Genomic DNA, 26,677 nt, shown 5'->3' with positions numbered 1-26,677 from the left:
TTTTTGAAGTGAAACTTCTTTAGGCGCATAAGGGTAAAATTCACGTCACGAATATGTGCAGCGTTTATGTCGAATAAAAGTGAAAGAACGATTGAAACCGATTGTGAGAGAGAGAGAGAGTAAGGGAGATTAAGAAAAAATACACGCTATTGGTTGATTAATTTGTTAGTTATAGTTTTATAGTTGTTACATATTAGAACTTTAGATGGCAATTCTATCGCATAACGTCTTGTGCAACAAAGAAATTTCACTTCTAACATGTGACACTTTTTTTGTTATAAAAAGAATCATAATGAAAAGTTGAAACTACAGTTATAAAATAACTGACTTGCACATTGAGTATTAAAAATATTTGCATGAATGAACTTGATTAAATCGAATTTTTCATTAAATTTTCTTAAGATTTTATATGAAATTCTCAAGATTTATAAGCCATCTGCTTTGAAGTTTTATGAGAGTAGAATTTAATTTAGAAATCTCGAACGCGGTTACAGTCGTCTGGTCATTGATTTTATAAAATATTTAAATTTTAGTTATTATGTTCGAAAGGCTATGTTTACTAATGAAGACTGTTATATTAAGTATATATGTACGTATTTTGCTCATTAAATATTGTCAATTTTTTCTTCTTAATTTAGAATTTTTTAGCCTTTTTACGCACATAGAAATAAACTCTATTGCTGCACGGCCGGGTATCTAACCTATGACCTAAGCACTAAGCACACAGGCTAACACTAGTTTAAAAAATAAATATTTTTTATAGGCATATTTATTACGCCTTGGCTAAAATTATTGTTGTTTTAATAGGGATCCTATATTAATCAGTGATCATGTAGCATTCAATAGTTAGAGAATCGGTCAAGTACTTTTTGAGCTAATTTGTTACGAACATACAAATCTTTCATCTTTATAATATTAGTAAAGGCAAGAAAAAAATACCTAGTGTGGAAATTTAATATGCGTTTATATTGTATATAAAACAAAACAAAGACTGTTACAAAGGAAAGGAAGCATTCATTTATCACTTACAACGTACAGACATGTTTTATTCCCTTACGTTTGGGTAAATATTAACCAAGGTTTCCAATATATCTCTGTGACTAAGGAACCCTTATCAAAATCCATCTGGATGTAACGCGTCACGTTCGCCAAACACCCTGTATAAGCGGTCTTGGCAAATAAATATTTCATACTTGGAAGAAACTCCGAACCTTTTGTTGTATTTTCAATATCTTACTTCGGTTGAATGTGAATTCGATATATTATCTGTAGTTTTAGAAATTAAAGATATATAAGACGTAAAATTAACAGTTATGACTTCATATAAGAAGGTCTGAGGTAATTTAATGTTTCTTTAATGTGTGTCTTAACCGATTATTAGAGAGAGATTATTAGATATATAACGCGAACAATACAGAAGAAATACGTATCAAAAAAATCGATAGTTTTAGATGTAAGTTATGATAAAGGCTCTGCGCTGTTTACCAGAGTTCCTGATTTTTTCTTTTTCATGTTGAAAGAACTTTATTTCTCATTACAAAAAAAAATATTTTATTTACATGAGAAACTTAATATTAATATGTATATACGAGCAAGATACACGTCGTCATTAGCCGTCTCAATTTTAATCAACTGTGTTCACTCTAACATGCAGCTTTACTGCCTTTTTGAATTTGTCAAACACATCAATATTGTGAATTTTATATGGAAATTGATTAAATAATTGCACACCCTCATACCTGATAGACTTCTTCAGATACGAGGTATTTGTACGCAGTTTCGGCAAGATCTTAATTAATATTAAAACCCAAGGGTGAAAAACTAATTCTCTTCAGTATTTATAACATTAGTACGGCTAACTCCCTAGACTGAGGCAGTCTAATCGTTTTAGTGGCAACACTCCACTCGTTTAAGAACTTAGTTTCGAATGAAACCAAGAAATTTGTTCGGATTACCCGCAAAGGTCACCAAATGGATGGACGCTATTATTTGTCTTGAAATTATGCTGTAACATATATATGATAAAGCTATAATATGACAATCATGTAACAAAGTCTAAGGTCTTTTCTTAGTTTTGTCTAAATGTCTTCTGTATTCTTGCACTCAGTTCCCAGTTGCCCTCCTTTTCATTTAATTATGGATGGAATAGGATTAGGATATATATATATATCTATATATATAAAGTGATTGCAGTTTTTTATGATTCTTGCTATTATTAGAAAGCGTTTCTATACATGAAATTTTTGAAAGATATTTTATTTCACCTTTGAGTAATTCTTATTATTTGTCTACAGTTGTTGAGAGTGGGGATGAGCCAACTGTATGCACGAATCGGCGAACACTGGTCCTGGCCAACCATCAGAGTACAGCAGACGTGCCAATGCTCATGTCTACATGGAACCCTCGACCTGGAGTTCTCTCAAATCTCATGTGGATAATGGACCGCGTCTTCAAATTCACCAACTTCGGCATCGTCAGCATGCTACACAAGGACTTCTTCATACAAGCGGTGAGTACATAGATGTACTTTTTGGAATGGTAGAATAATCTTTTTATGTAATAAACGCGTAGTGCCCCGGCAACACACTTGCGATCCCTTTGGCAATACGAGTGCCTACAGGGTCGCAAATGCGTTGCCGGCCGTTTAATTGGTGCATGCAGCAGGTATAGCATAGAGACGATGCGCGGCAAAAAATGCCTTGATTTCGTATTCTGCCTCGGCGTCCGATGATGAAAGTCTTCCACAAAGAAGCCTGTTATTATGTATTTGGTATATATATTAAAAAAGCATATCTATCAAAGAAAATTGCGAAGAAGTAGAATGAAAACAGATTTGTAATTGAATGAAATATCGAATATAATTTTAATCTTATTGACTGTAAAGCCCATATTGGCATCGCATTTATATTAACAACAGATTGTTGTGGTGGCGTGAACTAAAGCACTTCGTCTCTTTCTGTCTAATTATGATTTAGTTGTGGTGAAAAGAGATAGGGCAACGCTTTTGTATAGTGCTCAAAACATATTACTATACACAGTCGGATGTTATTTGTATCCCCGAGTATTCTCGTGCTAATTAGCCTATTCCGTGCCATGAATCACCAATGAGTTTATTGTTTTATGTTGATATATTACATTAAAAATTATTCTTGATTGGATTTATTTATTTAAGGATTTTTCATTTATGAGGAAGGTTTTTAATTATGCTACTTGCGTTATAACGCGAAAGAACCGGAAGCCAGTCAGTGTTTATTTTAAAGTTTTGACCAGTTATACTTATAATGAAATTCCAATGTATGTTGAAAGGCCGGCAACGCACTTGCACTTCTGGCAATGGGAGTCTCCAAGGCGGTGGTATTATTTAATCATCAGATGACCCTACCGCCCACTTCCTTTTACATAAAAAAATACTGAAATAATTTAAGGTTTATTCTATTTTTAAACAAAATATCTGCATAGACAAGTTATGAAATTAATAATTAGTTAAAATAATCATAGAAACAACATTTAGTTAGAATTAGTTATTTGATAAACATTCTTTCAAAAATTTAAATAACAAACCAAAACTCTTGCCTTTTTTCACAGACTAAAAACTTTTAATAAGTATTATAAAATAAATAAAACTTTAGTTTTAACACAACAGATTTTTTTTAAAGATTTTTGAGTTTTATTTAGTTATTCCCTTACTGGAAAAACTAAAAAAAATGGAAGAGATCGCCTATTAGCGATAAGGCCGCCCGTTGCATTCTGTACAATTTTTATATATTGTGTTTTTTTTGTTTTTCTTATTTTAATTAACTATCTAAACAATCGAATGCCAAAATACAATTATTTCTTTACATATATGAAATATAATTCGGGTTTTTTAAACGGTAAATTAAAAAGGGTGGTTCTCTAATTCCTTTGAATGTATTTAGTTATCCATGTGGTTTTAGTATTTTTTGTGAAAACCCCTCATCCGGAAAACATCGGATCACGTTGGGGTTTTTCGGTATTTCCATTTGGTACAAAGAGATTGCGAAACAGGCTCCAACAGTATTAAGATTTACATTTTGTCACTTAATTATTAAAGATTTTAAACCGTTGCGTTGCCCCTCGCTAATCTTTTACCGAGATTACTTCGCTCGTGACAAATGCCCGGTTCGAATATTTACGAGAATTTTCAAGGCAGGTTCAATTTTGAATTTAGAATGACTTTCTTCCATCGTTAAATTAAGAATTGTAACGAAATGAGACGGATAAAAGTAAGAAAATACTTATAATATAGGATTTATATAATTTTATGTACGGCTACGGTGTATAACTCCCACGGGCTAAGGCATAATAATTTTGTTTTTCTTGATTTTGTTATGCGCTTCTTGAACTTTACCTTGAGCATTTCTTTTTTTTAGTTTTTTTCCTTATAACACCTGGAAGATGCTTGTTAGCGATAAGGCTCTCGCACCCCTGATAATTTATGTTATTTTTTTATTTTAATATAACAGTTTAATTAAATAATCTAAATACAGTACTGATTTTTTTTAATAGAACAGGGGGCAAACGGGCAGGTGGCTCGCCTGTTAAGTGATACCGCCGCCCATGGACACTCAATACCAGAGGGCTCGCGAGTGCCTTGTCGGCCTTTTAATAATTGGTACGCTCTTATTCATTGATTAATGGTGATGTAAAGTGGACAGAAGACAGAAGCAAAATACAAAATTACTTATAATCTCAAAGTACCTAATTTAATTAAAATAATTATAATAATTCATTCCAATCATAACTTATGAAGTACTTTTTAATTCGGTTTTACTACTAGGAGGATGCTGGGAGAGAATCTCGAGAGTCGAGAATACCTGAGCTTCTATTAAAGTTCGTGTTTATTGAAAACAATACCGTGTCTGGTTAATATGTGTTAGTTCATTAAGCATTACCAATAAGTCATTCACCTCTCACCGGATGTGGCGTCACGATAAGAAAAATTGATGATTTATTAACAAAACAAACTAGCGGAAGTAATGCGTTCTTCTTAAATGTTCAATGGATTTTAAGTTTTATTCCAACGCGTGAGAGTGTAGTTTTAGATGTAATTACTGGTTTTAACTGGATGTTCGGTTTATTGTGGTACAAGGCACTGAAGTTATGATTAATAGAGACGCAACATGTTATATAAATTAAGGTCATTTAAAGCCAATAATTTCACAAGAAACTTACTAACAAGGATCAATACTATGTGTTATTTGATGACCTACATATTATATTTGTCTCAAAACTTAACAAAGTGTTTTTAAATCAAACCAAAAAGATGAGACCTTACTATAGCTATGAAATACAAATTTCTGACGGCACATATAAATATATGATAACCAAGCGACAATTTTTTATTCCGAAAAAACACACCAAATATTTTCCTAACGGTTTTATATTGGAAAATTAAGTTTTTGTTTCTAGAATTTTTCTCTTATTTATATATTATAATTAACCAAATCGATCCAGCCATTCTCGAGTTTTGGTAAGACAAACAAACAGCATTATACATATCCTTATTATATAATTCTTCTGTAAAAACAACAACTTCTGTAACACATTGTACACTTATGAACGTCAATAAAACACGTCATGGATTTTTTAAATACTTTGTTTAGTCCGCTATACATATATATCTTTGTTACTAGTCCGGAAAATTTTTGTCCCATTTTAGTTCTAGAATCTAGACCCGAATAAGTCTTTAGTCCATCCCCCTTGATACCGCTGTATGGGTTTTCAACATTTTAGTTCTACTTTACCCTCGTATTATAACTTTGCTGTTACCATATTAATACGTTAATAAACGCGCAGTTTCTGTGACAAATACCACAGTCTGAGTATTAAAAACATTGTATGTTCCGGTAGAGTCCGATGCAGGTTTACTGCTTCTGCCCCTTTTATGGACAAAACTAATAAACTTCAATCGCTTACTCCCGAAGAAATACAACGTTGCACTGCGGAACTAAATTTTAAACCCAATTTCGATATCAAGCTTTTATTTACCTTAATTCATGAAGTATTTATTAGTTCAATACAAAATATTATTATAATCGTTTCAATTATGAAACAAAAATGTAAAACGGCAAATAATAAAAAAAAACTTTCTCATATTTTTCCATTTTATGGTGAATATTGCTCTAGTACCTATTTCTTTTGATTTTTAGGTTTTTTTTTAATTTTATAGAACAGGAGGCAAAAGGGAAGGTTGCGTATCATTTTATGAGAAAATTAAAATAGTTTAGAGGCGTGCCGGAGAATTTGCCATTTCTTTATAAAAAAATCATGCAAGAGTTACCGAAATGAAAATTTTGAGTTGAGTGAATTATATATGTAAAGTATAAAACCCTTCGTATTATGGTTTGGCTAAAAATTATAAACCGTGTCCTATTTCATTAAAATGCGCGACATCTGGCGCCAAGTGTCGAGCCAGGGCTAATGAGTGTAACTTCATTTTCAATTTTTGCCCGACCGTACTTTATGATTCTATTTTCCTTATAAATGAGATTTTATTTAATTGAAAATTAGCTTACCAATAACGGCATACGGGACTTACAATAAACTGTGATACAGAAAATATAATAAAATTCAGTATGTTTTAATATTAATTAATACATGATACATCTTAAAACTAAAATCAAGTTCCCACAGTACTGTGCGTAATAATTTCCATATATTCATACACACACACTTTTATTATAGTAAACACAGTGACTAATTGATAATTTACTTTTACTTACTAACTGTTATCGTTCGTAACGAACTGACATAGTATATATATACGTATGTTTTTAGTCATGAATTTCATCCGCAGATTTTTCATTCGTTCGTTCGTTAATTTGTAAAATTTCACGTGGTTTTTGTTATTAGGTCAATCTGTATCAAGCAGTCGAAATGTCTGGAGAGTATATTTTTAAATTCAATGTATTTTTGTTAGCTAGCCTGCACTAAGTTGTACCCAGAGGTTGTTCTAGGAATTCTACGTTGCTTAAAAAACCTGTTCATACTACGCCATACAAGGCTGAAACATTCAGTCGAATCCACACAATGTCCTAGGAGCAAAAATCCCATTGACCCCATCCCCCCATGTCACGGCCTTATACAGAATAGCTGAGCCAGTCGTCAGCATCGAAGTGTTCACCACTAAGCCACGGAGGCAATTAAGCTTAGTACACAGTATTATAATGTAATTTGGATAGATATCAAGCTACCAGCCATGACCTAACACGAAATTTTGACGCTTAAAGTGGAACAATGGTTGAGCTTGAAACGCTTGGCGAGGCGCCAGTTACGGCAGCGCTAAACCTTACCTATATAGTGCATAGAAAATACAGTGGGGAATCTAAAGGGTAAAAAAAACTTTACCGGGGAAGGATCACTCCAGTGAGCTTCCGTCCTTTACTTCGATTGACCTCCCCACGCCGGCCCAATCCGAGGAGGCAGAAGACGACCTTGGGCTAGTCGCGGGAAAAGACTAAACAGCCACAACGCTCTGAGCTGAGCTGCCAAGACCCTTCAGGCCAACAGCGAGATTGTATTATAAAAAATAATGGTAATAATCTGCATTTATGAGTGACGCCTATTTGGAAAACTTACGAGACGTCATACAACCGCCATGCTGTACGGGTATGAGTCGCTGAAGGCAGTATAAATTGAAGGATGCATATGCCAAAAGGCATATGCATCCTTCAATATGATATGCGACATAATTGTATTTGTTGTTTAAGTTAAATTATTGAAATTCCTGACATAATTAAGAAAGCAAGGATATGTCAATAATATTATACTTTGTTAAACTTTAAAGTAATGTGGTCAGTGGTAAGGGTCATATAGAAAGGAAAGGTAAATACAAGTGATATAATAATTATTATCTTTAGGAAAAACTCTCAATGTTAAATATTATTAAGCAAGTTATTATGAACTACCTTATATATGGGTGAGTATGTGAATTGGCGTGTGTGAGTATTTGAAATGTAATGTCCTACTTTCAAGTCTTTTTTTATAACATACTCGTAAGTTATAGGCCATAATTAGAGGATCAGAGTTATTTGGTTACTACTAAAGTATGTAAACTGTGGTAACATTAAGTGCTTGTAATGCACTGAAAGCAGTGAATGCGGAAACTAGACAATCTCAAATTTATTTTACCTTTATCTAGTCTTTTGTATTTAGGACAGCGTATTATTATGAATAAAGATTATTATCATTATATGTTCACTTTAATATTTGCCTAAAATACATACAAATATTTCCCTTACATAAGCTTGGTATTAAGATTACTTTTTATTATATAAATCCTTAAATAGTGTTTATTATATATACATATATTTATTTTCCTGCAATTTTCCACTTAAAAGTATTCTATTTCCTTTCACACTTTGCAATAAAATTTATTTATTTATTTAATTATTTATTTAAATAAACGAGAAACATTACTTAAGTAATTATAAATCAATCATTGTCAGATTTACTAATTAAATTAAATTTCTAATGATTGGTGCAACTCAGATAAGATATTTAATTCCGGATTAGGCATCTCTTTGTAGAAAGTATGGTGGTGTATAGATCTTAACCTTCCGATACGATCTTTGAAAAACTTATTTACGTTAATTGATTGACTTAGTTACGTTAATTGATCGCTACTCTCTTCTAATCTGGACAATTGATAACGTAGTATATTAATTCTACCAGTATGAATTACATACGAAAAAACCCCCCCCAACATTAACTATAGAAATATATAAAAAAAATATTTATTACTTATAAACAATTCATTATAATGTGTAAGATGTGTGGAACCTTCTAAGTAACATTATACCTGTGTCACGGTTCCCAGCTCTTACATAACAAACTTTATAGTGGTAAATTCCATGAAAAATATTATTATATTTTTTAATTACATTGTATTTTACTGAACATGAGTCAATACGCCTGAGTGAACGAGTGAGAGTGAATGACTGTAATGTGGCACTAATCGTTTAGTTTCAGTCAATTTACATATCATAGTGAAAGATGAACCTTTCTCGGAATTACACATTCGTACAGACAGAAGACACTGTATGGCGATTTTGTTTTGATTCAAAGATTTTGATTTAAATTGTGTACAATTTCAAAAGACTCGGTACAGCTCTGTAATATTTTGCAATTATACTCAAATAAAATTTAAATATGAATTTCTTTTGATCGTATTTCTATCAAATTAATGCCTCGAATGATATTAAAAAGGCATGTTGACCTATTTCCAGCAAGTAAGAGCAAATATGTATTATTAACGAACATCTAGACGTAGAAACGAGTCCGCAGTGAATTCAAAGGAAACTGAAAAACTTTTACAAGCAGTGAGTACTCGCTTGGAAATGTGGAGTTATTCGCATCATATTCAGTACATAAAGTGAATAAGCAAATTCATACTGATCAAGCCAATTTTCACCTAGATTTAAATATATATAATGATAGTACCAATAAAAAGTCTTGAAGCTTGTTCAAACTTGAACTGAACTTATTTCAAAATATTTTCGTTATAATTAGAGGCCATTCAGAATATTTTAATTAGGCCACTCAGGTAGAATGTAGCATATTAATAATATAATAAGCCGAGTCGTTTTTGTGTGTGTTCTTTCTTCTTCTCTTGGTGTAATTTTGAGCTGCAACAAGTATCGATGATGACTCAAAACGTCTCCGAGATATTATGTATCTGCCTTCTTTACAATCATACAAAAATACAAATTTTTTCTCAATATAATTTGTAAAGCTTAACTATGAATCTCTATTAAACTCTTATCTTTTCAAGATTTTGGTTTGTTCAAACAATTATATTCCTTTCTTATATATAATTAACTAATAAAACATTTAATACTGCAATTATGAAAATTATCTTCGATAGTATCGGAGCTTCTTACGCGAATTGGGCTATTTGGAATATTCGCAAGTTGCAATGCTGGCGTTGCGCCAAGTATTTATTGCGAGTGTATTAGTAATGAAAAATTATTAGTAGATTATGGAATCTCATTCGGATTTATACAGTATTTGTTTCTCCATATTTTTCACATAGCTGCAAACAATTTAAAGCGGATGCAATATTAATTCAAAATTAATGTTAAGTTTTATTTTACCTTTTACCTTATATATAAATACATTGAAAATGTAGCCGAAGAATACATCATTTTAATACAAAAAGGTTCAAAGATTTACAAAAGAGAACTAACAAAAAAAAATATTCAATACTAAGTGGTACCTAATATGGCTGTGTTGATGATGAATTTATGTTGTAGATAAAATTGTATTAAATTGATTGATATTTCAATAAAACTAAGGCTTATAATTGAGTTATACTACAATCCTTGGTCTTAGCTTACGATTTATGTATCTGTTTAGTATTTCTCTTCTATTAAGTAAGTAGGTGATCAGCCATCTGTACCTGACAACTGCCGTCGACTTCTTGTGTCTCAGACTTGTCCGTTATCACGATGTTTTTCTTCAAGCCAGCGTTTTTTTCGTCTGTAAATTTTATTCACTTATTGTTCACTCTTGTCAGTTTTGGCTCACCCATTAGCGCAGCAGTGTTTTTTAAAATAAATAAAAACCTAGAGACACTCACAGAGAACACACGACATACAAAAACACAATACATGTATGTGCAATGTACAATAAATAAATAAATGTATCAACTTTCAATGACAAGTGTGCACGACATTTAAAGATAAACATTACAATGATAAAAGAAAATAACTTATTTATTTAAATTAAAGACTAAACTATTATGATGTAGGGATAATGCGCAATCTATTTATTAATAAGAGTGACGGAGAGTTTATTGCCAGTTCTTTTCTTCCGTTCTACGTCCTTGATTTGAGAACTGGCAGTAAATGTAAAATTAGAATCATTTAATGTATATTTTATTTTTTTGACGTTCATAAGTGTACATTATGTTACCTATATGAATAAATGATTGATTTGATTTAAGGTATTTCTACTGTGTAATTGTTATTATTGGTGACGGATCAACAGTGTCTGCAAAATCTTATCCATTTTCCTTCAATAATTATATAAAATAGTACAAGAATTATTGTTAACTCAATATTGTATAACTCAATGCTGTGTACCTTTAGAAATAATGTAAATAAATTATAAAGGATTAAAGGAGTAAAACAAAAGTTTAATATAATTTTAATTTTCCTTTCGAAGAATTCCCTTATCGGAAGATAATGGATTTCAATTAGGATTCTAAATTAAATTTTCACTAGGACAACTTGAATGAGAGTCCATTAGCAAACCGCAAGGTTTGGGGTCATGTGAAAAGATCTTTGGGCAAAACACATTGGATTGTGGGTTCTTTGTATACGACATTTGCGACAGGTTTGGACCTACTGTACAATGTTTTTTTTTATTTTTTTCAAATAGTATCACAATTAGTTTATCATGTACGTAATAATAATAATGACCTTTAATTCAGATACTTTTGCATTTAAATACATTTATATTTCAAATCAATAGCAAATCCCGCCATTCCTCGCTGTTTAGTCTTTTTTTAGGCTGTTCGTTCAATGTGTCTCCGTCTCCCTCTTTTTTCGTTTGCTGTATTTTGGGCAGTTAGCACATTTTTGCTCCACTTTTCTGTGCTTGTCATGTGCCCCGCCCACATTTTTATCAACATATATCTTCTGACGTCAATTGGAATACCAATCTTGTCACTGAGATAGTTTTTACTATTTAATGACACATTTGTATATTACTTGCCTCATAAAATAAATGTCGACTCGTATTGAGATTTCATATTTCATAGTGTACCATTCATTCATTATGGGGAATATAAATGAAGGGAGGGAATATATTAAGCTAAAAGCTAACTAGAGAAAAGCGATAAAAGCATCTGTTATGTATATTATGGTCAAATGATGGCCTTCAGGTCAGCATCTTGTAACCAATTTACTCTGCCATATTAGGTCGTGTTTATAGTTTGTAGGCTGTGCTTACGTGGTAATAGAAGCTTTCAAAATACACAAGTATTGAATAACAGTATTTCTAATTTCTGTTGATTGGCATTGTATTGGATAGTGAAATGTTTTATATATTATTTATAAATATGTATAATATATGTATGACAGTAGTGTTGGCCTAGTGGCTTTAGCTTGGGACCTTAGACCGAAGACTTAGAGCGTACCAATTCATCGAAGGCCAGCGACGCACTCTTAGTCTACGCGTTTGACCGTTCTATTAAAATGTATAGCACCACTGGATTATTATTTTAGTATATGTATGATGATAGGTATAGGCAAAGAGTCAGAAGTGATTTAGTTTAAATTTAAATAAGTTTGATTTCCCAGTCTTTGCCTCTAAACTTGAGCATATTTTCGGAAAATGTATTCTATGAACACTCCGTCCAAAGTCACAATTTGATCATCGTTTTAAGTCTATGTCTAACAAAGTATGGACTTTGAACTAAAAGGCATAATATTCCGTCAATTAATTAGACATTTCAATTATAGAACACATTTTAACGTAATCACGACATCAAACGTATTGTTTACAAAAGAGAATAACGTTATAATTTATTGTGATCCTAAATTTACATTATATTTTACCACAAACAGTAATTATTCTCACACAAGAATAAACATACTTATTCGGGTTTCCGGTTTGCATTATGAAAATCAACAGACCCACAAAAGCCACTAATCAGACTTCAAAAAGTTCTCAAAACAAATTCAACACAAATTTCAGCAGGTTTATGATTTAGTCGTACGATATTTCTGCTTATTTAAAACTGTGGCTACCAATTCTTCTGGCAATTTGAGTCTTCATAGGCGGCGATTTCGTGGAAAAAAAGATAATAACAGTGAATATATTGTTATATTATTTGATTTACATGAAGTTTGCTATGCTCATTTAAATACTGTTATAATACTAAGAAAATTTACTTAGACATGAATCACTCATATACATGCTTGCTTAAATAGAAAGATTATTAAATTACATGGCAAAGTCTGAGCCAACTAGACCAGGATAATTTTTGAAACCAAAAAAATAATAGTAGGATGAAACCCATTGGAAAAGGAGGAGAATATTATAAAAATGAAAGTAAAAATAATTTTTGGTTTTACATTTTTTGTTGGTCTGTACGATATCGTGTAAATCATCGTCCGACTGCTAACACCGCAAAAACGGAATCCGGCTTAGCTACAATTTTCCATAGCACACTTAATCACGAAACTCACCTAATTTCCACCCGAGATTACTCTTTGTGAATCTGATGGAATATTCCGAATTCGGCATTTCCCGGCTCTCCTATTACAGCCGAAATGAAGTTCGTGATGCCAATCAGTAAGTGCTTATACCATATTCATCAGGGATCCGGGCGAAAATGTCCTTCACGTAGTGTTACAGCAGCAACATAATACACAATTTTGTAGGTTCCGATACGTTTGATTGAGATGGCTATCAAATGCAAATCTCTAAAGATAACACTAGTTCTAATTTCAGATGTTATATTTCTGTATTTAAGATGAGTGTTGTGAAGAATTGTTTCGGTTGATCCCTCCTGCTTCGTTTCAAATTTCAATGCAGTTCGAGCAGTATCATAAGCAAACCAAAGGACGAACTTTCTTTGCCCAACGATTTTTCTCCTTCCGAGACCCCTTCATCTTCAACTACTTCCTTAGAAACAAAATTATCACTAAAATTTCAAAAATCACATTCCATACATTTACTAAAAAGCTCAATCAATATCTATGTTAACCTGTCCTGTGCTTATATAGAAAATAGTTTAATTATAAATGTGTGTTATGTAGAAATAATTAAATAAAATACTGTTGAAATGTGGCGTGGTGTGTGGGTTTGTAAACCTAAGTGGTACTTAGATTTACAAACTCTTTAATAAGTCATTATATATATTTATATGTAATAAATTAACTAATGTAAGGGATACATAACTCGAGGCTTAAAATTTGAACACATAATTAAAACAAACATCTTAATATATATATTTCTTGTGTGCGTGTGTATGTGACTGAACTCCTCCTAAACGACTGGACCGATTTAGACGAAATTTTTTGTGTGTGGTCAAGGGGATCTGGGAATGGTTTAGATTCACAATTTTGTCCGCTGGACAATGTTTTTTTAATTAATTTTCAATTTATTAGTTGTTGTTGATTTTGGAATGTTTTACATTGGATCCGACCGACGGCGCTACCATCGCAGTGTCAAATTTTAAATAATATTCGAATTTTGATTTTAGTCTGTCCCGAAATTTAAAAAAAGTTTTGTTATCATTGTGTTATATCGTGTGTGACCATGTGCTGGATGGTTAGATATTGTCATAACATTTGAATAATAATTTTCATCAAAATCGCTTATTAAAAATTGAAATTAAAGACGTGTAGACAGGACAACGTCTGTCGGATCCGCTAGTATCTTATAAATAACATTAAAATGATCAATTGCGTCCGCATAATATGTGGACACAGTTGATCGTGTACAAAATGAATAAATGACTTTAAATCATGTACCTATATATTAAAAATGTTGTCCATAGTCATCCATCAGCTATACATACTATATATATATTAAATAACATATTTCAGCTTGAACCTCACGTTTTTAATAAAGTGTCACCACTCGTCCATATTACGGCCCTTTGTACCCGCAGGTGACACGTCCAAACTAAATCCATTTGGCGTCAGGTACGGAGTTCCAAGCCGCAGGAGGCCGATCCACAAAGCGTGGTCTTAACAGTGTCAATACCCCGGCCCCGGCTGATTGAAATTCCATTATCATAGACCCTCGTAATAGCAAATCTTAGGGCGCACATACGGCGAGGAAAATCTCTTTAGGATAGACGTTTTGTGTGAAGTGGTCAAACTCGTAATTTGATTGTCTGAACCTTTGAAAAGGCCTTTCGTAAGGCTTTGAAACTTTTATATATCGCGATCGTAAATGGAAGTCAATGTGCTTGTACATTGCGTAATTTATTTTATTATTTGATTCTGTTTTAAGGTTTTGTATTAAAGTAACGGGTGTTTTAGTATAGTTAGGGCCTGTTTCACAATGTATGGATAAAGTGCCAAATAGCTATGCAACACATAAATTATTTGGATAAAAGTTCCGAATAAGATACTTCGCTTTTCATGAAGAATAGCGCTATCTGACAGTCGTGAAACGCAACAAACACAAGTTTATCCTACCAATAAGTAATAAATAGCTTATTTGGAACTTATCCGGACATTGTGAAACAGACCCTTAGTGTTTTAAGGTGCAAACTTCAACCTTCCTTTCACTTTGGCCGGAATTGTGTTGGATTTTTTTCCTTAAAATAAATAAGATGCCTTAGTTCAAAGCCATGATGATTGGACTATCATTTGTATGTATACCTAGGTAAATACGATGACATTAAATTTTATACATATAACTGACCCCTCACACGTTGTTTTGCTATATTATTTCTACTAAAAAGTAAGTTTATTTCTGATAAAAAAAATAAACAATGAAATTTAGGGGTGTACCTTTAAATTTTAGGGGGATGAAAACTATATATTGTTCGATTCGCAGACCTAACCGATATTCACACAAAATTTTACAAAAATCGGTCAAGCCGCTTCGGAGGAGTTTAATTACAAACAACATGAGACGAGAATTTTATACATTAGATTTGTATATTGGATATTTGTCCATCTTTTGTATATATACAATATTTATCAAACAAAGGGTTTAAAGAAATATCAAATTTTACACCCAAACTAACACTTAATTTAATACTGTATATGGAATCAGAAAAAAAAACGAATTTGATGGAAACTTAATTTCCTTGAGTAGTATTGTAGACATTAAACTAATAAAGCTTACTCAACGTGTATCGGACATATTCTTGAGGTTTTCCTCACAGCTCTTTGTACGATCTGCCACGCCCTTCGCCATTAGAGAAGCGTTTGATGTGGATTGGCTTCGAGTTAAAGTGTTTTCCAAAATTGTAAGCTGTTTTATGCGAATAGAATTTATTGGACCCTTTGACTTGATAATTTGAAATTGGAATTGCGATGCAAAGTGATTTTTTGTTTGACAACATTCAATACGTCAAATGTAGATATTACTTACAGATGTTTTTTATAGAAAAGGGGGCGAACGGGCAGGAGGCTCACCTGATGTTAAGTGATACCGCCGCCCATGGACACTCTCGATGCTAAAGGGCTCGCGAGTGCGTTGCCGACCTTTTGAGAATTTGTTCGCTCTTTATTCAGCGTATGAATTATAACATGTGTTAGTGTTTTTATAAATACCAATTTTATACATAGTGAACAAAATTGGAATTAAACTTAAATTTTAATATCAGCGTGACAAAATTCTATTTTGTTTGCATATAAGACGACTTGATCCATACAAAAGATTTAATGTTTTGTAATTATTTTTATTATTTTTTTTAGTTAACACTCGAAGTTTTAATATAAGTAAATCCTTTTGTATAAAGTCCCAGACGTACAAAAAATTTCCACACAATTCGTCATACCTATTCAAAATATGGTATTTACAGAAAAATGAATGGAAGAGGACTTATACACTTTCAAAGAACATCAGCTCAGTTAAACTTTTCATCGAGATTCCTTTGAGTTTAATTCAAGAGAAGAAAATATGTAGACTACGTTAATAAAGACGACAGAGGCGTGTTCAGGACGCTTAGTACGAGTTTGTATCGAAACGAAACGAGCGTTAAACGAGATTGTTATTATAAATTTATTCAAATTGTATGAACAAATGTTTATGTATAAAGGAAGCAGATGTTAAACCATATCGCTATAGTTACTTCTTACTCTTCTTCATACGATCTTCATTGCCTCTGTCCCTCCCTTGGGACACAGCATATTGAGCTCCATGCTTTTTTATTGCAGTAAAACGGTTGACCTTGTCTTCTCCTACCATTACTCATCAATGCCATTACCAGTTTTCCAAGAATATTTGGTTCTCATCTAGCAATATAGATAAAGCGCCTAAGTACTCGTTTCTAAGTGCCAGTTGTTGTGGTGATCTGATGAATGGATTTTTTGGTTCTTTATGCAGTGAACACACTGTTTAAACCAACTTTACGCTATTCGGTGATAAGTTTAATTGTTCAATGATTCATGGGTAGGTTAATGATGGTTCACATGGTTGTACGTGATTAAAATCACATTTAAATTGCGTAAATATATTACTATCAAAACTACCACAATAACATTTTAGAAATATTTTTCCGTACACATATATAAGGGCATTTGATATAATGTATTTTATAATAAAACCAGCTAATTATTAGTATTTTATAATAAAACTAAGTTTAGTTTTAGTTATACAGTACAACATTAAATTCCCGCGTTATCTATCGACGAACGAAGTCGTTGCGTACAATCTACACTAACTTGTACTACTGAGACCAATGTAAAAATGTTCTTGGAGCGAGTAAAGCAAACATTTATTTGCTCTCTCCGTCCACGTCCCTTGTAAATGTGAACAATATTTTAAATTCAAAAAACCGAGCGTATGTTTTCCTTGTAAAGGTTTTATTTTCCGCGTAATTAATGTGATTTTATGTGTCCTTTGCCTGAAAAACCAGATACGGTCTATTTTATACTTGAGTTACATTTGAATGTTATATATTGTATATAAGCACAATTTCTTTTATAGTACATTAAATATATTTATTTATGTATTAATTTACACTTCGTTTAATTAACATAATAAAAATAGAACATATTTAAATGAGAATTAGGCAACTGGCGGCCTTATCGCTTTCGAGTGATATCTTCCAGGCATCCACTTAAATGTAAATAAAATTATCACGAAAGATATAGGTTTTTATTTTTCATTATAGAAAAATAATTTCTTTACGGCTCCTATAAAATAAAATTTCTAGTGAAAGTTTGCCTTTTCTTGCAAGCCAATAGTGATTGATATACATTAAAGTTAGAAAGCATATTTATACGATTGTCTTGTATTTCGAGAGACGAAACTAAACTAATTTTTAGTTCACTTTCATTGTAAAAGGAATTTTTAAAATGAAAGTGAAATAAAAATTAATATTCATTAGGAAATTCGCTTCGTATACTGTTCCTAATTACGCCTTCATATTGCGTTTTTACAAAACCTGTTAACGCGAGGTACAACGTCATTACATAAGTTTGCTTTGAAAGATGCACTTGTTCCTACGACGCGAGACTCGATTTAAGTCTCATTAAGTACACAACGCCGCTCTTGGGTTTGTTTGTATTCAATGTTGAAAGAGCAGCTATGTAAGACTAGACTGAGGTGACTGTGGTGAATGTCAAATGAAAGACGAAACGATGGCGCGTTTCGTTGTGTTGTGATTGGACAAGAATCTCTTTTCCAAGGCGCGTACAGACGCGGCATGATCTTTTTTTTTTTAAATAGAACCGGGGCCAAACGGGCAGGAGGCTCACCTGATGTTAAGTGATACCGCCGCCCATGGACACTCTCAATACCAGAGGGCTCGCGAGTGCGTTGCCGACCTTTTAAGAATTGGTACGCTCTTTTCTTGAAGGACCCTAAGTCGAATTGGTTTGGAAATACTTCAGTCGGCAGCTGGTTCCTTATGTGGAAATATGTATTTGTAATAAGCAGTTTTATAAAGTTTTGTTTTATGAGTTTTTTATTTAGTTATATTAAATTTACTTTTATGGAGCTTTATGTGTGTGTTGTGATATTTTGAACAGGTTCAGATCAGAGATTTGATAGGAAATCATTTATAGAAATATAAATTATTAAATGTGTATACGAAAATAGCATTATTGAAAATCTTTGAATAATTGATACATATTGAACTGTAATCATAATTCGATGGGTTTAAAGTACTAAGGTTGTACAAATGACAATATACAGACCGGCAACGGACATGTGAGCCATTTCGCAATGTCAATAGCCAATACGGTATCATTTAACATCAAGTAAACATCCTGCACGTCTTGCCCACAATTATACAATAATATAGAAACAATTTACTTTTTTTTTAAATGTATCTCAATTATGGTTACTCGAAGAACCTTTGCAAGGGTTTCTTGTATAAACCTTCGAAATTCCAGACCTTTGAGTCAAAACAAAGGCAGATATTTAATTTGTAAGAAGTTGGCGGTTGAAAGTCAGTGGCTGGAATAATGGATTCTTTCTGGATACAAAGCTGGAATTTTAAAGCGGATTAAATTATTTGAAGCCGGAAAGGTTTTCTAGGTTTCTTTGGTCAGATAGTCTTAAGGAACGATTAATCTGAAAATTGTATTTAGGTAATGATTGGTAAATGAGCCTATTATATTTGATTACTTTGTCTGCAGTATTATTACTTAGATATGTATTTCAATCTACGATAAGCATAAGTTGGTTTTGTAATTTGGGCCATCTGGATCCTCAGGTACTTCCAGGCACTTCCAGCCTTTGGGGTTGGTACTGGTATAGGAATAATAAATCATCACAATTCTTATTGGAGTGTACTGATTACACGTGTTCTATATAGGACTGGTTTCTCTTCTAGCTTGAGCTTTGTGAAATTTTCGGAGTAAAAATTGTGTGTGGTTGTATTTGACGTTGTATTTGACAGCTTCATTATGTATGAATTGTCCCTTGTTTTTCTTATCGAACTATTTGTGACACCAAAGAATAAAGACGAATAGTAAATCCACACGGATTTCTAGTTATTATTCAGTGAAAACGTTCAAAGTTCTTAGAAAGTAAACATACGTCTCACAGAGTTCAGGGAAACTTTTAACTTGAAAAATTTAAAGGAGAGGGAACAATCCATCAGAGCCTGTGGAGAATTGCGATCTTTCTTATTCTTTCAATTTGTGTAGTTGTGAATTGTTAAGTAAACTTTGAAATCGATTAATAAAATACATAAAGCAATTTCAATAACAAAAAATATGTACTTATGTACACGCGGGAGAAGTTAAAGGAGTAGGTACTTCTTTGGCGAAACAAGATAGAAACCTTTCTCGCAGTATGTTGTTAAATAAAGTGTATTTGAATATCACAAAAAATATATTTCTACATAATTAAAGAAATTGATATTTATTATTTTAAAATGTTAACTTTGCTGACTTCTGAGTGTCGGTTTTTGTGACGATGTGCAGGTGTCGGTTTTCCTAACGTGACAAACGTGTTCAGAAATTGGGAAGATTTGGGGAGATTGGATTTTTCTTTGCAAACATTGGCGAATAAGTGCTGAAAAGTTCTTCTCTTCGGGGTGGTAGAAGGTATACCATACATTGCGTGTGTAGATTGTAATAGAGAGAAATGGACTACAAAATTAAGACAAACAATACCAATAATTTTTTAGGCGTAGGGACCTGACGACCCCATCGCCCACTGGTGAAATAACCTGTGAAAGAGGTTATTTCACCAGTGCAATCAGTCAACCCCCTTCCTAGTGGGAGTGCCATGCTGTTGCTTTCGGGCTTCAGCCAAATGGGCAGGCACGACCGGGGCAGTACCACTGTCTCACAGAAAACCGGCGTGAAGTGATGCAATAGGTTTATCTTATTGTACTCGCGTTTCGTTCGGTGAGTGAGACTCCCGGAGCCCATCCCCCCCCCTTCCCCAGAGTATGACGGTGCAGTTTAAAGAAAGATTACCCCAGGGGGGTACCACACGTGGAGAATCCCCCTCTGGGCGTCCATCATCGGAACAATCAGTATCCGGTGGTGGATGCACAGGCTGCCCTTCGTATTCTGGGGTGGGCAAAAACTGCGCTCTAAACAAAACATCCAGTTCTAGTTTTAGGTTTCGATCTCGGGGCAAACGGAAGAATTCGCCGAAGGCAACCCCTTCCACGCTCACAGTGGACTTCACCAATGTTAGGGGGCTCAACTCAAACCTAAACGCGGTTCACTTTCACCTTGAATCTGCGAAGCCGGCCTTATTCTTCCTCACTGAGACTCAGATATCCTCCCCGGCTGATACTTCTTACCTCTCCTACCCGGGGTACAAATTGGAACATTCATTTGTGCCGCGGGCGGGAGTTTGCGTGTACGTCAGAGAGGATATCTGTTCTCGTCGCCTTGGGACGCTTGAAGGAAGGGACCTATCTAACCTCTGGCTCCGCATAGACTGCGATGACCATCCGCGATTCTATGCGTGCCTGTATAGGTCCCATAGCGGAAATGACGAAACTGACCGACTCATCGAGCACATCCAAATGGCTACAGATTCCCTGCTTGAAAGGGTTCCTACCGCCGAAATCGTGATACTTGGCGATTTTAACGCCCACCATGCCGATTGGCTCGGCTCTGAAACCACCGATCACGCGGGAAGATCCTTTCACGACTTTGCTTTAGCCTACGACCTGACACAAATGGTCCCTGCGATTACGCGAATACCAGATGTGGACGGTCATAAACCCTCTTTGTTGGACCTTCTGCTGACTTCGCATCCGGAGAACTATCAAGTCTCCGTTGACCCGCCATTGGGTTCATCGGATCATTGTGTGGTCCGGAGTACTGTGCCATCTACGCGCCCTTCGCGGTCGCGCTTTTTGGGTTTTCGCCGTATTTGGCACTACAAGTCAGCAGATTGGGACGGGATGCGGTCTTTCTTTGCGTCCTACCCTTGGGGGCCTATTTGCTTTTCGTCTGAAGCTCCAGATTCCGTCGCTGCCTCTGTCGCCGAAGTGGTTCTGCAGGGAATGGAACTCTTTATTCCTTTTTCTGCGGTGCCGATCGGTGGCAAGTCTCAGCCCTGGTTTAAGCGTTCTTGCAAGACAGCCTCGCGTCGAAAGCGAGAATGCTTTAAGGCATGGGCAGAAGCGGCGAAATCTCGTGATGCTAATACCAGCGAACTCAAAAAAGCATATAACTCAGCCTCCAGGTCCTTCAAACGGGAAATCACTAAAGCAAAGTCAGAGCACATTGCCAGATTTGGCGAGAGATTGGCCCAACTCCCTTCGGGGACTCGAGCCTTCTGGTCTCTAGCCAAAGCTGTCCAAGGGAATTTTTGTCAGCCTTCCATTCCACCATTGCACAGGGAGGATGACTCGCTGGCCCACACTGCGAAGGAGAAGGCCGACCTTTTAGGCTGTCTCTTCGCGTCCAACTCGACTTTGGATGACCAAGGGAGATCACCACCGAGCATTTCACGGTGTGATTCTTCGATGCCGGAAGTTACATTCCGGCAACGTGCTGTCCGTAAAGCATTATCTTCCTTGGACATACATAAGTCGAGCGGGCCGGATGGTATTCCTCCAATTGTGCTGCGTACTTGTGCTCCTGAGTTGGCTCCGGTCTTAACGCGCCTTTTCCGGTACCTGTACTCGCTTGGCACTGTCCCGGAGTGCTGGAAGATCGCATCGATACATCCGATCCCTAAAAAAGGCGATCGCTCCGATCCGTCCAACTATCGCCCAATAGCGATAACCTCCTTGTTCTCCAAAATAATGGAATCCATTATTAATTGCCAGCTCCTGGAGTATCTGGAGGGCCACCAGCTGATAAGTGACTCTCAGTACGGCTTTCGTCGTGGTCGTTCGGCTGGTGACCTTCTTGTATACCTTACGCATAGATGGGCGGAGGCAATTGAGTCCAAGGGGGAGGCTCTAGCGGTTAGTTTGGACATAGCGAAAGCCTTCGATCGGGTGTGGCACAGAGCACTGCTCTCGAAGCTTCCAGCCTACGGGCTTCCCGAGAAATTATGCGATTGGATCTCCAGCTTTCTGGCCGATCGGAGCATCAAGGTCGTCATCGACGGAGCATGTTCCGACCTTAAACCCGTGAACGCTGGGGTCCCACAAGGCTGTGTTTTATCCCCGACCCTGTTTCTTCTGCATATCAATGATATGTTGCAACTTAGCAACATTCACTGCTATGCGGATGACAGCACTGGGGACACTCTTTACACTGGCCGGGCAAGTATTTCTCGGGCAGATGTCGATGAGTACCGGAACAAACTTGTGTCTGAAGTAGAAACCCTACTATGTGGAGTCTCTGACTGGGGCAGACTAAACCTAGTCCAATTTAACCCCAAAAAGACACAAGTTTGCGCGTTTTCCGCTAAAAAAACACCCTTTGTCGCTACTCCTCTTTTCGAAAACACTCTCCTTAAAGCCACAGCCAGCATTGGAATACTTGGCGTTGACATATCGAACGACGTTCAGTTTCGCGGTCACTTGGAGGGAAAGGCAAAATTAGCCTCCAAAAAGCTTGGTGTGCTCAGCAGGGCGAGACGGTACTTCACTCCGGGCCACCGCTTGCAACTATATAAAGCTCAAATTCGGCCCCACATGGAGTACTGTTCCCACCTTTGGGCGGGTGCTCCCCAGTACCAGCTTCTTCCACTTGACCGTATTCAACGAAGAGCGGTTCGAATCGTTGACGACCAAAATCTCTCCAAGCGGCTTGATCCTTTGGCGTTGCGTAGAGATGTGGGGTCTCTCTGCATCTTCTACCGCATTTACTATGGAGAGTGTTCAGAGGAGTTGTTCGGATTAATACCTGCAGCTGAGTTTCATCATCGGACGTCGAGGCAGAATACGAAATTCCACCCGTATCACCTCGACGTCCGCCGTTCCACAACTGCGCGTTTTTCCAGGCAGTTTTTGCCGCGCACCACCACTCTGTGGAACCAGCTGCCAACTGAAGTATTTCCGAACCAATTCGACTTAGGGTCCTTCAAGAAAAGAGCGTACCAATTCTTAAAAGGCCGGCAACGCACTCGCGAGCCCTCTGGCATTGAGGGTGTCCATGGGCGGCGGTATCACTTAACATCAGGTGAGCCTCCTGCCCGTTTGCCCCCTGTTCTATAAAAAAAAAAAAAAAAAAAAAACCAATTCTTAAAAGGCCGGCAACACACTCGCGAGCCCTCTGGCATCGAGAGTGTCCATGGGCGGCGGTATCACTTAAAATCAGGTGAGCCTCCTGCCCGTTTGCCCCCTGTTCTATAAAAAAAAATGTCTGGACTGGAGATGCTTTTGATTAATCACAATCTAGCGATTCGTTTCATAAGAAAGGAGAAACATACTTTAATAAATAAGTCTAATTGCACTCTTTAAACGCATTCTCCTTTTCTATCACATTGTGTTTACGCTTTGTTGAGAAGAGACAGATGATTACTCTTATAAGTAGTTTTAGGGATAATAGAACAAGGTTTAAAAGGATTTGTTGTGAGATTGAGTGTTTTTTTTTTTGTTAGTGAGTGAGTGTTATAATACCTATAGATTCCAATTATATAACATTTACGGAAGACTTTTAAGATTGTAAATTAGCCGTCGTAATCTTGGGTGAAATGTATAAATCAACAATGGGTGATTCTGTGGGGGCCGAAGGTGGAATTGTAAATGCCTTTTTCCAATAATTCTCCCCTTTGTAGCATCAATCAATTAATGTCCCCCATTGTTCAGAGGTACGGGGGTGATTAAATGTACCTTTACAAAAAGACTTAACGTTTCTTATACATCTTTTTATAGCTGTGTAATACAAAATCTTATATTTGAATTCCTTTTACGATTTTGTTGCAAGAATTTTATATATAGATTAAAAAAGCGCTACAGCCTACAGGTCTGGGCCTCAGATTTCTGTATCTGCTCCATTGTTATTTCTCAATCTAATAGGCAAGTAGGTAATAAGTGATTCAAGACGTCGACTTTTATAATCTAAGACAAGCCGGAACGCTAAATAGAATTTTGTTGTAATACCAACCAGTTATAGATATTTATATGACTGATTTAACAGACATTCTAAAGGGTTAGTAGTGGGAAACCTTATCTATTGTAAATAAAACACTAAATTCAACTGTTTAGAAAGTTTATTATAAACTTGCATGAGAATATATTAATTATATATTCAACGGTAACAGAATATATATGTATCTGTAACAAAATTTCTTTATAAAACTTAAGATTATTAATAATGTTAAGTACTTACATTCTCCTTTGTGTTTAGGTATCTACTCATAAGATTAAAAATGTATTAGTATATAATTATCGATAATAAAGTATGCTCTCTCACAACATTGCTGTGCCTAACCAAAGTGTGTGAATGAACTAAATATTTGACTTTGAATACATATAATATCTATAGAGCTTTGAACTATAATGATATGTCGAGTATTCCGTATTATTAATAATTTATGTATTTGTCAAATAGTTCTGAATATAAAAGAGGCTGTTTGTATCCAAGGCTTATAAAAGCCTATAAAAGAGCTATGGCCCTAGGCGTGCGGTCAAGGGCAATGCGTTATTCCTGTGGACTTGACTGTATGGGTTAAGCCTTTGTGAGAAATATAAAGGATGCACTTAAAATTGTTTTTACTCCGCTATTTGGTATAAACTGTGCTATATCCTCACAAAAAGAGAGATCTTCACAAATAGAGACATAATTGAATAAAAAGAAGAAAAATTGCCGCATCCCTATCGATTGATCTCTTCCTGACAACCACTGACACAATTGTGTAAAATTATAAAAATATCGTATAAGTAATATTAATTGCATATATGTATATAATACTGGTTATCATAATAACAGCTTTTGACACCATCATCCACCACTGAGATTAACTTAGTTATCGATACATGATTCTCATTAAACATATAAACTTTCTTAATATATTTGTATTAGTTTTTTATAAAAAAATAATATTGCATGCAGTAGATACATACATATGTTAAAAAACGCTATATTTTTTTATATAGAACAGGGGCAAAGGGGGACTTTTGATGTTAAGTGATACCGCCGCCCGTTGAGACATACTTCTAGAAAATTCGCAAGTTCCTTACTGGTTTAAAGAATTGGTTAAATTCTTGAACCAGAGTTGTACCAAAGTTGAATTAGTTCAGAAATGTAGTAGGTAATTAGATTAATTAATTATTAAATTTAGTATTTAATGTATTAAATCAGAGTGTTAATTAAATCTCTAGACAGTTAATTAAATATCGATGTTTAATCAAGTCGCTAAAGTTCTGTCACTGAATAAAACGTTTGACGAGTTTCCTAAACATTCTTAGGCAACAAGACTAACCTAGCCTTAGTGGTGGAACGAAAAACTTTCTAAAGTAATGCATTTACGATTTTAATATAGCAAGCTAAGCATATGTTATATGATACCGCCGTCACTAACACTAGGAAGCCCTGTGTTTATATTTGCGTCATGTAAAAATAATAAAGTGGAATGTAATCATAACCAAATCCATCAAGCAACAAACCATTCTTTGAGTCGAAGTGTTTCTTTTATAACACCTGGCTACAAAATACATTTTTAGTTTTAATCGAATTTAATCATGATCCCCTCGACATAAGACTCATATTCCCCTGGGATCATCCCAGGGGTAACATAATTTCACTGACAGGAGGGGAACAAGATTTGTGATCGATCAAAAGTTGCGTACTTAAAGAGATTCCATTTTGTGAGATACGTGTATTAAAAAGTTTGTTGCGAATTCAAGTGGGGCTTAATAATGTAAATCAATATTTTATCGATTGAAATATATAAAATGAATTTCATTACCCTATAAGAAACAGTTTTGATCATTTGTTTTATAAGTAGGTTTTCTGTCTGGTTTTCTGCCTGATATACTCCGTTTTTGAGTCTAAGACCTGCCGATTCTTCACAAAGTTTTCCTTCTCTTGAGTGTTAAAGTGCGCTAATAGACATAAATACTATTGGTGCACAGCCGGGGTTCGAACCTTCTAACTTAGGATTGAGAGTTGCACACTGAAGTCAACAC

The 26,677-nt window shown here is 34.9% G+C and overlaps 1 protein-coding gene across 1 annotated transcript in view; it reads left to right on the top strand.

The window, feature by feature from the left end:
• Nucleotides 1-26,677, top strand: part of LOC111003991 (acyl-CoA:lysophosphatidylglycerol acyltransferase 1) — a 227,721-nt gene that overhangs the window by 114,908 nt on the left and 86,136 nt on the right. The window contains exon 4 of the mRNA XM_045632313.1: nucleotides 2,295-2,509. Within this exon, the coding sequence (XP_045488269.1) occupies nucleotides 2,295-2,509 (215 nt within the window). The remainder of the gene's footprint in view (nucleotides 1-2,294; nucleotides 2,510-26,677) is intronic.

This window comes from Pieris rapae, chromosome 19 (assembly GCF_905147795.1).
Source record: "Pieris rapae chromosome 19, ilPieRapa1.1, whole genome shotgun sequence".
In the NCBI taxonomy this organism is placed as follows: Eukaryota; Metazoa; Arthropoda; class Insecta; order Lepidoptera; family Pieridae; genus Pieris; species Pieris rapae.
The sequence above is the reverse complement of the archived record's forward strand: the minus strand, read 5'-3'. Positions and strand labels throughout refer to the sequence as shown.